Raw genomic sequence first — 15277 nt, forward strand, 5'->3', positions numbered from 1 at the left:
AAGTTTAAAATGGGTACAGGATTTAGACATAAAGGGTGACACCATAGATAAATTAATAGACCAAGAAATAATCTATCAGATCTATGGAAAGGGGACAAATTAATGACTAAACAAGTAAGTTAGAGTACATTATAGTTACAAATGATTTTGACTATATTAAATTAAAAAGTGTTTTGCACTAATTAAATAAATGCTGCCAAAATTAGAAGGAAAGCAGAAATCTGGGAAACAATCTTCACAACAAGAAGTTTTGATTTCTAAGATACATAGAAAATTTCATCAAATATATAAAGTTGCAAGTCATTTTCCAATTGGTAAATGGTCAAGGGATATGAATAAACAGTTTTCAAATGAAGAAATTAAAGCTATATATATATATATATGCAAATAAAAGCTGCTCCAAATCATTATTAATTAGAGAAATTCAAATTAAAACAACTATGAGCTATTAGCTAAGATGATAAATAAGGGGAAATTATCAATATTGGAGAGGTTATGGGACATTGATGCAATTACGAGTGGAGTTGTGAACTGATCCAACCATTCTGGAGACCAATATGGAACTATGCCCAACAAAAAATAAAAATGTTCATTCCATTTGACCCAGCAATTTCAATTCTAAGGTCTATATCCAGAAGAAATCATAAAAAATGGGAAAAGTTTCACATGTTCCAAAATATTCATAGCAACCCTTTGTAATGGCAAAGAATTGGAAATTGAGGGGATACCCATCAATTGGGGGAATGGCTAAACAAGTTATGGTACATGCATACTATGGAATACTATTGTTCTATAAGAAACCATAGAAGTTTGGACTCTAGAGAAGCATGAAATGACTTATGGGATCTGATGCTGAGCGAAGGTAATAGAACTAAGAGAACAATGTACACATCAACAGCAACATTATGAGATGAACAACCTTGATGGAAGCAGCTCCCCTTGGCAGTCCAGAGTATTAGGACAAGTGTATATTTGACTGGTTATGGACTATATTGTCACCCCCTGAGGAAGAAAAACAAAACAAAACACAGAATAAAAACCCTTCTGAATCTGATGAACACTATAAAATTTATCTCTTATGTATCTCTTTCCCTTAATCCTATTTTTTCATGGCCAAAATTACTAATTTGTAAATATGTTTAACTATATATATATATATATATATATGTAATATATATATATATATATATATATAAATGTTATTCTGTTTGCCACAGAAGGAAGGAAGGAAGGTGGGAAGGTGGGGGTGGCAGGAAATTTTGTAACTTAAAAATATGCATATGCATATAGATGAATGTTGAAAAACCTTTCATAACATATATTTGGAAAAATAAAATATCAATAAAAAGGAGTTTGAGGGGGGGTCAGGCTGGCATAAATATATTTTGTAATGTTCAGAAAATAAATACAGATAGGAATGGAATCATGTTGGATGCAGATACTTTAACAATCTGTCCAAACCTCCAGACATTCCAGAGGACCAGAGTTCACACCTATGTAGGATTTTTTTTTTGCAATGATCTTAATTGTTCCCCCATGCTCTTGTCAAGGGTTTTGTGACATAGTTTTTGAAGGAATGAACTAAAATAAAAGTCCTTTGTTAGAGAATGAACTTTTTGTTCATTGCCTTCAACCAACTCCATTCATTCTAGATTGATTCTCACTAAGATTAGAGGTAAAGAAAGAAAATTTAGGAGAAAATACCAAAATCATACCCTGATGTTCTAGAATTTTTGTTTCTTTGAGGCTGGGGTTGGGTATTTTTTTCCTCTTGCTTGATATGAACTTCTTTGTTCAATTCTTGTGGATCCTTTGGTGATTTAGGGGACAATTCTGTGTTAAAAATATTGAGCCAGAATTAGAAAACTCGAATTTGAAGTTCGACTTCCTCTCTTACTAGTGACCTAAGAAAACAATTCACATCTTTTTTTTTTCTGGACTTTAGTTTTTTCACCAATGAAACAAAACATGAAGAGGGACTAGAAGTGGTATTTGATAATAGTGTGGACCTCACAACTGAGGAAGTTCTCCAGACCAATACAAGTTATTACACTTTCTGCAATTTGTAGTCTGAATTGTGTAGGGGTAGTTAGGTGGCACAGTGGATATGGGGCTGGATAAAAATTCAAAAGCTTTTTCAGACATTTGGTAGCTAGGTGATACTGGACTAGTCACTAAACCTGTTAGTCTCATATTCCTCATTTGTCAATTGGATAGGTGGGGGTATAATAGTGACACTTTCACAGTTTGTTTTAAGGAAAGAAGCCTATTTGTAAAGTGCTTTGTAAATTTAAAATCTCTCTATGATTGCTACATATCACTATCACCATCACCATGAGTGCTATTATCTAAGAGTAATGCTATATAATTCACATAGAAATAATGGGCACGACTCCATATATATGATAATATATAATACATATATAATGATTTCTTTAGGACACATTTCAACAATTTTAATTGTAATGTTATTTCAGTATTTTTTTTTTGTATTTTCACCTATTTAGTTAAATTTTTCCCAAGTACATTGTAATTGAGTTTAGGCTTCACTTGGGAGTGTTGCTCACCCTGTATGTTTAGCATGTGTGATCTAGAACACTGAAAGTATGAATTGCTTTCTCTGTGTCCTGTGGAAAATAGGGGCTTGAACCCAAGCCAATGTGATTAGCATTCTACCCTAGTCTATGTGCTTCTCTACATGTAAAATGGAGTAAATATGTTTACTATTCACTACATATTCACTACTATTCACTACAGCTGAGATATAGCTGAAAATATTTGTAAACAATCATTGTCAATGCCATAAATATAAACTATGACAAAATCTTCTAAGAGTGGTTGGGCAAAAGGAGGGACATTTCCTAGTGACAAGAGAGGAAAGAGTAATTAAAATTCTGAACAGGATCCAAAATTATATTTAGATGAATTCAAAGGATTGGTGTTATACTTAGGTAAATTGTGAGTTAACTAGACTAGAATGAAAAGAACTGAGAATCTATCCACCATTTATAGTGCTGCTTCTAAGAAATGTGCTCCAGGCAAGTCAACTTACAAATGGACAGTATGAAAGACTACCCATTGCTCAGTTAAGAGCCAGGCTATAAATCAAACAATCTCTTATGTCTATAATTTAGAGTCAGTAGAATATTTTTATTCTTTACTTTGTTGAGAGCCACAAAGTAGCAGTTCACTTAGATAGTTTGGCCTTTGAGATTTCAAGAGTTAGTATTAATCAGGAAACCTTTCTTTTGAAACAAAACCTTCCTGCCAGGATATTTTCTCTCTGTAGCCACACCCTTTTCCTTTTAACTTTCTACTGGAGTAAAGGCATTAACCTGACACTGTAGGTTTACTATTTTCTTACTGACCTTTCTGATTACAGATTTTTAAAACTGAAAGCCCAGGGAGAGTCATTGCTTCAGCTGATTGCAAATAGCTACTTGAGTTGGAGTTCATGAATAACTCAACCTGGAGACTTTTTGACATAGAATATCTTTTACCTTTTAGATAAATCAATCAATCAATCAATCAAATAAAAAATTTTTTTAAAAATGATCTTTAAAATTAACAGATGATAATTTCTTCATGAATTCTATATTTCCTAAATATTTATAGCTTTCTGTCCATCTGGTTCTTTCATTAAAATGTAACAGCAACAGTAGTAGTAGTAGTAGTAGTAGTAGTAGTAGTAGTAGTAGTAGTAGTAGTAGTAGTAGTAGTAGTAGTGCTATCTAACATTTCTATAGGATGGAAATGAGTAAAGACTGAATAAAGTGAAGAATGTTTTTCAAACACAACTTTTTTTTAGTTTTTGCAAGGCAATGGGGTTAAGTGGCTTGCCGGAGGCCACACAGCTAGGTAATTATTAAATGTCTGAGGTTGGATTTGAACTCAGGTACTCCTGACTCCAGGGCCAGTGCTCTATCCATTTTTATCATAACATTTTTATCAGTGGAAGAAATGTGCATCTATATATACTTTCTCCACTGAAATCAGAAATCTTTGAAATATTGAGTATAGACATAAATATAAACAGAGGCATATTATAAAACAAACTATTCAAAAAATTGTTCTCTAAGTAGTACTTGTTTAGGTGTCCAGTGGCTCATAAGATATGTCACAGTACTAACTTAACATGTTAAATAGCTGACAATTATAAGAATTGACAGTAGGACTGAAATAATTTTTAAAAAGGACCTAACATGTCCCTGCCAATAATAAATATTTCACATCGAAATAAGGACTCAGTTATAAACTATGATTGTGCTAGTCTAATAGCTATAGATCTTGATTATTCTGATTCTGTCTTGAGTGTGGAAATAAATGATTTTCTAAAAAACAAAATCCCCATTCTGACCAGTAATAAGCCATTATAGCAGAATAATAAATTTCCCTGCCATTTTCATTGATTTATATAAATATTCTGTTTGTTTTCCCAATAATAGTCATACTATTTTCATCTATTTAATTTTAGTTATATATTGTATATCTCACAAAGAGGATGATTCACATGAAAATCCATAGTACCAGGTATTTCCAACATTTACAAAAAAAAAAAAGAAATGGTGTTTAGTTTTGGTAGTATTGACAAGATTTATTTACACCTTTTTGAACATGAACAAAGACTCACTATTTGACAAAAACTGCTAAGAAAACTAGAAAATAGCTTGGCAGGAAGTAAGTATACACCAGTGTTTCATACCATATGCCAAGGTAAAGTCAAAGTGGATAAATGATTTAGACATAAAGACTGATATCAAAAATAAATTAGGGAACTGCAAAATAGTTTGCCTGTCAAACCTATGGATAAGGAAAGAATTTATGACAAAGTAAGAAATACAGATTATAAAAAGATAATTTTGACTGCATTAAATTAAAATCACTTCCCACTAATTGTACTGTCTTGATAATTGCAAGTCTATTCTTTTGTATTTAAGTGAAATAAATCATATATGCATATAGAACAATTTATAGATGCAGTAAGTAATATATGCTTATTATAGCAATTTATTATCTCTTAAAAGAAACCTTTCTTTTTAAATTTTAGGAATAATGATTAAACAAAATCAAGGAGGAATGGGAATTAAAAAGTATGGATATAATTCTCATTTGGATTTTTGTAGTAGCTATGACTTCTCTTTTCCTGAAAACATGAAATGAGATTAGAAGTTTTTAAATTTTTTTTAAACTTTTAATTTTTTCTTATTGCATTTAACTCCAAAAGTCATTGATGATAGTTTGAACTGGGTTGCTGACTTATTTAATGTCTCCTTTTCTGATTCATTAGTTTACTCCCTTTAGTCCTCCACAATCTAAATGGGAACATTCACTAAGGCCCTGGTCCTAATCTTCTTTTCCCTCTACATACTTCCCTTTGGTTATTTCCTCTTTGCTCAGAGTTCCAACTACTAACTTCACGTAATAATTCCAGGATCTTTCTGGCCCTGATGGAAAAACAAAGTTCCTATTTGACAGGCCTAGATACCTATTAGATATCTCCATTTTTCTACAAGCATTTCAAGTTCTACATGTTTAAAATGAAACTCAAAATCTCTTTACCCTAAACTTGTTCTTCAAGTGGACTTCTTTTTAAAAATTTCTTTTTTTTACAATTATATATAAATTTGTCTATTTTTTAAAAATTGAGTTTCAAATTATCTGTCCCCATTCTTAACCTCCACCATTCTTGAGAAAGTAAGAAACTTCAAAGGTTATATATGTGCAAGCATGCAAAACTTATTTCTATAATAGTCCTGTTGTAAAAGAAAATAAAGACAAAAAAACACAAAGAAATCCAAGATAGATGAAGAAAGTAGAATAAAAGTAAGCTTCAATCTTCATTCAAACTCATCAGTTTTTTCCTCTGGAGTTGGATAATATTTTTCTTTGCAAGTCTTTCAGAATTTTCCTACCTCATTATATTGCTGAGAATAACCAAATGGATCACATCATACAATATTGCAGTTACATTGCACAGTGATCTGATTCTGCTCTCTTCTTTTTGAAATTGTTCTGTTCGTTGGTCTTCTTCAAGAATGAAGGACAAATGACAGCAGTCTGCTCATTATTTCTAATGGCATAACAGTATTTTGTCACAATCTTTTACCACATCTTCTTCAACTATTATTCAATTGGTGTGCATCCCCTTAATTTCCAATCATTTATCACCATAAAAAGAGATGCATATTTTTTATACATATGTCTTTCTCCCTCCCTTCCTCCCTCCCTCTCCCTTCCTTCTTTCCTCCCTCCCTCCCTCCCTCCCTTTCTTCCTTCCTTCCTTCCTTCCTTCCTTCCTTCCTTCCTTCCTTCCTTCCTTCCTTCCTTCCTTCCCTCCCTCCCTCCCTCCCTCCCTCCCTCCCTCCCTCCTTCCTTCCTTCCTTCCTTCCTTCCTTCCTTCCTTCCTTCCTTCCTTCCTTCCTTCCTTCCTTCCTTCCTTATTTTCATCTTTCTTTCATCCCTCCTTCACCCCTCCTCTTCTTGAGATGCAGACATAGAGGTATTATTGCTGGATCTGTATGCACAAGTTTATAGCTTTTGGGCATATTCCAAATTTTAAGAATGATTGGATCAGTTCACAACTGTACCAAAAGTACATTAGCCTCCCAATTTCTCCTTGTTTTCTCCAAAATTTATAATTTTCCTTTTCCATCATATTAACTCATCTGATAGGTGTGAGGTAGTAGTACCTCAGAGTTGTTTTAATTTGGTTTGCTCTAATTGATCAAGATGCTCTTTGATCCTTTATACTACCCCCCACTTTCTATTTTCCTTCTTATCTTGGCTGCATTGCTTTTGTTTAGGCAAACCTTTTTTAATTTAATGCAGTCAAAATTATCTTTTTATAATCTGTATTTCTTATTTTGTCATAAATTCTTTCCTTATCCATAGGTTTGACAGGCAAACTATTTTGCAGTTCCCTAATTTATTTTTGACATCAGTCTTTATGTCTAAATCATTTATCCACTTTGACTTTACCTTGGCATATGGTATGAAACACTGGTGTATACTTACTTCCTGCCAAGCTATTTTCTAGTTTTCTTAGCAGTTTTTGTCAAATAGTGAGTTCTGGTTCTAAAAGCTTGAATCTAGATTGCTATGGTCATTTACTATTACTACTAGTCCACTGATTCATAACTCTATTTCTCAGCCAGTGCCAGATTGCTTTGCTATGTACAACTCTGTAATACAGTTTGAAATCTTGTATTACCAATCAGCTTCCTTTATATTTTTCAAATCTATTTCCTTGATATTCTTTACCTTTTCTTCCTCAGATATTTTTTATTCTTACGAGTTCTATAAAATATTTTTTGGTAGTTTGATTGGTATGATATTGAGTAAGTAAATTAATTTTAGTAAGAATTGTCATTTGTATTATAATGATTTGGGCTACACATGAGCAATTAATCTTTTTTCTACTTGTATAGATTTGACTTCAATTGTGTGAAAAGTGTTATATAATTGTGTTCACATAATTATTGGGTTTGTTGAGACAAGTAGATTGCTAAGCATTTTATATTGTCTAAGGTTATTTTGGGAGCATCTAGGTGATACAGTGGAGTCAAGAATACTCCTCAAATTCCATCTCAGGCACTTATTAGCTATGTGACCATGGACAGGTCACTTAACACTCCTTTTTGTCTCCGTTTCCTCACCTATAAAATGAATTGGAGAAGGAAATGGTAAACCATGCCAATGTCTTTGCCAAGAAAATTCCAAAATGGGATCCTGAAGAGTTGGACCTGACTGGAAATGATTAAATGCAATTATCTTAAATGGAATTTCTTTTTCTATCTCTTGCTGCTAGACTTTGTTGGTACTATATAAAATACTGATAATTTATGTTAATTTATGTTAGTTTATTTTATATATTCCAATTTTGCTAAAGTTGTTGATTATTTCAATTGGCTTTAAAATTGATTTTCTAAGATTCTCCAACTATACATTGTAAAAGATTGATGATTTGGTATCCTCCTTGTCTATTCCAAATCCTTCCATTTTTGTTAGAGGTAGTATTTCTAGTTTTTCAGCAATCTTCATTTAGGGAAATGGGTTCTAGTTTTCTTTTTTTTTGTTTTTGTTCTTCCTGGTTTAAGTATATATATATACATACATACACAATATATATATATATATATGTATATATATATATATATATATATATATATATATATATAGCCAACTGTGTGTGAATTTTATTCCCTCCTTGAGCCAATGCGAAGAAGAATGAGTTTTAAGGGTTGTCCATATTTTCCAATCTATTGTAAAAACACATTAGTATTCATTTTATGTAATATAGTTTGCCCTTTCTACCTGCTTCCTCCTTTTCCTCTATCATCCCAATCATAATCAACTCATTCTGATACTCTGATACCCCCCCTCTCTCTATATATATGTATATATATATATATATATATATATATATATATATATATTCCTTCTAACTGCCCTAGTAAGTATAAAGTTCTGAGAAGTTACAAGTATTATTTTCCCATATATGATTATTAACAGTTTAACCTTATTGAATCCTTTATGAAGTCTCTTTCCTATTTACCTTTTTTCTGCTTTTCTTGAATCTTGTATTTGAAAGTCAAATTTTCTATTCAGCTCTAGTCTTTTTTTTTATTGGTTGAAATTCTTCTGCTTCATTAAATATTCATTTTCTTCCAAAATGATTATGCTAAGTTTTGCTGGATAGGTGATTTTTCTTTGTAATTCTAGCTCTTTTGACCTCTAGATTATAGTTGAAACTCTCCAATCCTTTAATGTAGAAGCTGTTGAATCTTATTTTATCTTGACTGTGACTCTATATTTGATGCTTCTTTTTGGCTTGTTGCATTAGTTTTACCTTGAACTGATAAATCTGGAATTTATCTTGGGAGCTTTCACTCTGAGTTTGCTTTTAGGAGGATTATTTCAATTTCTGGTCCTAGGATATCAAGGTAGTTTTCATTGATGATTTCTTTTCCTTAACTTAATTTTTATATATTTTCTAATTATATTTATTCATTTCTTATTTTTTTTTTGGTTTTTGCAAGGCAGTGGGGTTATGTGACTTGCCCAAGGTGACATAACTAAGTAATTATTAGGTGTCTGAGGCTAGATTTGAACTCAGGTCCTTCTGACTCCAGGGCTGGCACCATTTAGCTGCCTCCATAATTTCTTAAAATATAGTATCAATGTTCTTTTTTGGATCATAGCTTCCAAATAGTTTAGGAATCTTTCCCAGATCTATTTTTCATATAAGTTGTTTTTCTAATAAGCTTTCATATTTTTTCATTCTTTTGATTTTATTTGATTGTTTCTTGATGTTTCATGGAGTCATTAGTGTCTATTTGTTCAATTCCAATTATAGGGAATCATTTTCCTTAGTGAGTTTTTGTACTTTTTTTTCCATGTAACCATTTCTGATTTTGAAGGGGCCCTTTTCAGTGGACTTATATAGCTATTTTACCTTTTGACCTATTTTTTTCTTTAAAGTAGAGTTTCCTACAATATTTTTGTGTCATATTTACTAAGCTGTTGACTTTCTTTTTTCATGATTTCTTTGCATCACTCCCTCTTCTTTTCCAAGTAGTCTCTATACCTTTCTTATTTGACTTTTTAAAACTCCTCCAGGGCCTGAGAATATTCAGGTTTTTGAGGTTTTTGAATGAGGTTGTTTTGATTTCTTTATCTTCTGTGTTTGCATTTTGATCTTCTCATGGATCTTCTATGATCAGGTTTTTTTTGGGGGAAGATGCTCATTTTTAATCCTTTTTCTTTATTTTTAACTTTATGTTAAAGTTGGGTCCTTTTCATGGGTGGAGGGAACACTGTCCCAAGTTTCAAATATTTTGTGCTGCAGTTTTCAGAGTTAGTTTTGGGGATCTGCAAGATTTTAGTTCTAAGATGGTATTTCTAAGGAGTGTTGTGGTCACTGCTCTCCTGGTCTATGCTCCAGTTCATGAGCTTTCCCAAGCACTCTTTTCCATCCATCCTAGAACTGTGACCAGGGTTCTAGGTAGTGCTGCTCTTCTCTCTGAGATTATAAATGGACTTGAGAAAGAGCATTGCAATAAAGTGCTGTATCCCATTTCAGTCAAAAGCCACTTATAATCTCTTCTGATCAATCGTCCATTCTCCTTACCATCTGGGGCTTAAATACTCTGGAAGCTGCCACCACTAAAGTCTGTTCTTAATTTCAGGGCACAGCCTGCACTAGTCAGTTGGTGTGTTCTGTGCTGGACTCTCAACTCAGTGAAAGTGACTTTTCCTGTTAACTTTCGCTATAGTTTTGGACTAGAAAATTATTTCATCTCATCCTTTTGCTGGTTCTTCCACTTCTGCCATTTCTTTAGATTCATTTCTTGTTTCCCCTACCTTTCTTTTATTTATCACACAAACACACATACTGGCATCAAGCCCCGTTGATACTATTTCTGCATTATTTTTTGCACGGCAAATGGGGTTAAGTGGCTTGCTCAAGGCCACACAGCTAAGGTAATTATGAAGTGTCTGAGACTGGATTTGAACTCAGGTACTCCTGACTCCAGGGCTGGTGCTCTATCCACTATGCCACCTAGCTGCCCCTCTGCAATATTTTTTATATTTGCCTCATTTTCCATGGTATCATCATTTTTGATCTGGAGAGTCTAATAGCCACCCTAAAAATATCCTTATCACTTCTTGGTTATACTTCCTTGAATGATTATCCTACATTTAATTTTCTCAGGTACAATTAAGTCATCCAATGGTGCAAAATCATTCCATAGCTCTTTATTACCTACCAAATAATGTTCAGAATCCTTAACCTATCATTCAAATTTCCATAAGTTAGATCTAGTTTAACTCTTCAGTCTTTTGTTGTATAGTTGCACTGAAGTAGACTCATGATCTATGTTTTAACTCTCAGCCAATTGATAAACATTTTCGAATACTTACTATGTGACTGATAATATTCTAAGTTCTGATTTCTTTGCTTAGCTGTTTCTGAGTTTGTGATGTCCTCCTTCAGAACATTCACCTGTTAAAATTTTGACCTTCCTTCAAAGTCTTTTCTTCTGGGAAGCCTTCAATATTTTCTCACAACTTGAAACAATTATTCCCTCCTGTGATCTCATACCATTTTGAGATTCAATTCAATAATAATTTGTTTCTTAAACAATTGCTGTGTAGCCATGTAGAAAATTCTTCTTCTACACCATAATATGTTAATATCATAATGAAAATAGTCATGACCCGAGAATCATAAGTTATACCTTGTTATATGATCCTGGGGAAGTCATTTAACCATTGAGTCCCCCCGTGTAATGTTCAATGTTGTATCTGTATTGATAGATCAAATTTCCATTTTGGCAGATCTCTAAGTGTTTGAAACAGGAAAATCACTCTGGAAGAGGTATGCAATGATAGGGAAATTTATTAGCTGACTATTGAACTCATGATAGCATATTTATTAGGGAAATGAAAATGATTAGGATGGGCAAATATGTTGAAAATTACAAATACAATAATAAAATCGCAGGTCTAGTATAAAATATTGATATATTTTTACTTATAATTAATGTAATATTGGTGAAGTAACCAATATTTATGAATTGTATCTTACAATTCATGGTAGACTGTAATCTTGAAGACAGGAGGAGGGCTATATATTATTTGTCATTATAGTTTCTTTACCATCTATAGTTATTCACTATAGTTTTTCCATGTATGTTTATAGAACTCAAGGAAGCAAAGGGAGGTGAGGAAAGGAGGAAGAAAAGATCATAGACAAAAGTTGTTCACAGAAGTCCATACCATTACTTCATGAAAAATTCTGAATTTATAGAACTGTCTATTAAAAATTAAGCAAAATTTTATTGGATGTCTTTTATATCATAATTATTTTGAAACATACCCCAATTTCAAACTGTTTTTAAACTACCCCAACAATAAATCTTCCTTTGTAATAAAGAAAAAAATGCACAAAATAACTTCCACATTGACCATGTTTGATAAGAAATGCCACATTCCTGAAAATTCAATTGAAATTATTTTGAACCTGAGTTTCCACATCGTCTGCCACAGATTCTATACTTCTGGGATACAATTCAGTATTTCCATCTTTTGAACTTTTTCATAAATGCTTTTACTTTGAAATGTATTTAATTATTAAAAACTGACATTTAGGTACTGTGTAAAGTCATAAATTGATTTCCATACATTTTATAAGCTAATTCTTATAATAATTCTTTTACATTTCTACATTCTTACAATAACTCTACTACATTTCACAGATGAATGAACAGAGATACAGAATGATAATACAGCTATAAAAGTGTCAGAGGCACAGTTTGAATTCGAACTTTTCTTCATTCAAAATTCAGAGTTCTTTCCTTTATATCCATGCTTTCTTTTAACTAGTTTCCCCTCCTTTTCCTTCAATAATTCTTCTCTAGAAGGTTACATTATGTTATGATATGCATCAAATTGGACTCCCTTTTAACACTGAAACTGTTTCTGATAGCAATAAGATATTTATTGGAAAATGTAGCTACTTAGAGTAGTGATTTTCTTCCTGTAGGTATGTAATGATCTCTCTTTTCCTTTACTTTACAGAATTTGCAGAATATCTACAATGTCCTCAAATGGGTCTTTACCATTTTCCCTCAATTTTGCCTGGGTCAAGGTTTAATAGAACTTTGCTACAATCAGATTAAATTTGATCTAACCCATAACTTTGGCATTGATTCCTATGTGAGTCCTTTTGAAATGAATTTTTTGGGTTGGATCTTCGTGGCTATGACTCTACAGGGCACAACTTTTCTTCTCTTGAGAATCCTGTTGCATTGGGACTTGCTTCAGAAACTAAGGTGAGTTTATTTTTTAAGAATCCCATTCCTACTTCCTGGGGCAGGAGAGGAAGATAGCATTCTCCTGAAAGCTGGAAGATAAGAAATTATCTGAGCATTATTATATGCAGCTCTAACGAGCCAAAGCTTTGCAATTTTCTATTTTTATGTCAGTATAAGTCATCGAGGCTAGAAAAAGACAACTTTAAAAGATAAGGTCTGGAACCTCTGAGAGAATCTCTCTAATTATTTAATTGACTTTTAATCTATTTGCTGCTTTGAAATTCTTGAACTTCTGCATTGGTTATATTATATCACTTAAAGTGAATTTAGTGGATGACTTATCGTATTACTTTCATTGTTTGGAAGTAGTGGTAGTCACAGTAATTCAACTATGCTTCATCTTCCAATTTTTACTTTCTCTTTTCGAATACACTGTTCTCTTTATCTGCAAATGAAAATGCAAAGTAGGGTTTAGTTTGATATAAGGAAGAGCTAACATTGATACTTATAAAAACTAAGATAATAATTAACAATAATAACAATATCACTAAAAACAAAGATATAATACTCTGTAAAGTGTATAACTAAAAAAGCAGGTGGTTATGTGACGAGAGGGAAAGACTAGTTTAATGATCCATTAATTCTCTTAAGATAAAAAGCAACATAAAGATCTCTGGCTGTAGTTACACATTCTATTTTTAGCCTCAGTGGTTTCATCTGTAAAATGATGAATTCAGTTTCCCATAGACTCATAGAATTTGAGAGTTAAAAGGAAATTCAGTGATCACCTAATCCAACCTACATGAGAGGGAAGACTACTATAATATATCTGATAAATGGGCATTTAACTTCTATTTGAAAGTTCTTCAAGGAATGGGGTCACACTACATCTAGAGACAACCTATTCCACTAGAAATTTTTCCCTGACGTTAATCCAAAATGTGTCTGCTTAAAACTTCTATCCGTTTGTCCTGGTTTTTAGCACTGGGACCAAATAGAAAAAGTCTAATGTCTCTACTGTATGACAATCTTTCAAAAGCCTGAAGTCAACTACATGTCCCTCTGGGCCTTCTTTTTGTCAGACTATACATGTCCAGGTTTTTCAAATGGTCCCCATATGACTAGGATCTAAGGTCCTTCAGTATCTCAGTTGCCTTTTTCTTTCTTTCTTTTTTTTTTTAAGATTTTTTTTTGCAAGGCAAACGGGGTTAAGTGGCTTGCCCAAGGCCACACAGCTAGGTAATTATTAAGTATCTGAGACTGGATTTGAACCCAGGTACTCCTGACTCCAGGGCTGGTGCTTTATCCACTACGCCACCTAGCCGCCCCTCAGTTGCCTTTTTCTAGATGTTTTCCACCTGATCAATAACTTTCTTAAATTATAGTGCCCAGAAATGAGTACAGTTCTCCAATAAAAGTCAAACAAGGACAGTATATAGCATGTCTATTGTCTCCCTATTCCTGGAAGTTTTGCTCCTTTAAATGCAGTCTGCAAGCATATTAGTCTTTTTGCTTGTCTAGGTTATCTCTTAAGTGTCTAATCCTTTGATCTTGAAGGATTTATGGGAAGATGGGAACACAAACCACAATGGATATATATATATATATATATATATATATATATATATATATATATATATATATATATGAAGGTTTTGAAAAGGTTGTGATTTTTATGGGTGTAATGCTACATGAGAAAATATTTCTAAAATGTCAAAATCAAAGTCAGCTAGGTTTTTCTCCATCTTCACCCACCCCATCTTTAATCATTCATATAAAAGCTTGAGGATTTCTGTCTTAGAAATTTCTATCATTGGTGAACTGTTGAAAAACATTCTGTCTAGTAAAAGAACATAACTATAACTATAGTGGAAGTGAGATTTTATGGTGTTGTGAGAAAATAGTCTCTTCAAGAATCCCATACTAAGATTTCTTTTGAATTTAATTTTTATACTGTTATCAACATAAATTTCAAGGTTTTAACAAGACTGTGATCCATCTCTTGGCCTCTTGGTGGTTGATTTGGATTCAGGAAGAATGAGTATAAATCTTACCTTTAGCACTTACTGACTAAACAATTATAGATAAGCATCTAAGTGCTATGCTAAGAGGTTCAGGAAATCATTGTTTCACTGAGTTGTGAACTGTATGGTTGTGCCATCAATGAAATGACAGTTTATGAAGTATTTCAATATTAGTATCAATAATACAAATTTCATTGTTAATACTATTATTTAAATATTTATCAGATATTTTCAGTGTTTAGATATAATGTAGAAAATAGACTCAGTTCCAATTAACCTAGATTAGTCCTGATTACTGCTAGTCTACTATGCATAATTATATTTGTTGACTATTAAAAATATTTGAGAGGACAGAAGAGTCTATAAATAAGAATTTTAAGATATCATTTTAAGTTCATTTTACTTATTCCCCCTCTTTTATCAATTTTTAAAAAA

At 32.4% G+C, this 15277-nt stretch overlaps 1 protein-coding gene across 1 annotated transcript in view; it reads left to right on the top strand.

Moving 5' to 3' along the window:
* The window catches only part of ABCA13 (ATP binding cassette subfamily A member 13), a 493610-nt gene that overhangs the window by 343929 nt on the left and 134404 nt on the right, over positions 1-15277 (top strand). The window contains exon 46 of the mRNA XM_074199032.1: positions 12583-12836. Coding sequence (XP_074055133.1) covers positions 12583-12836 — 254 coding nt within the window. The remainder of the gene's footprint in view (positions 1-12582; positions 12837-15277) is intronic.

Source organism: Macrotis lagotis, chromosome 8 (assembly GCF_037893015.1).
Source record: "Macrotis lagotis isolate mMagLag1 chromosome 8, bilby.v1.9.chrom.fasta, whole genome shotgun sequence".
Taxonomy (NCBI): Eukaryota; Metazoa; Chordata; class Mammalia; order Peramelemorphia; family Peramelidae; genus Macrotis; species Macrotis lagotis.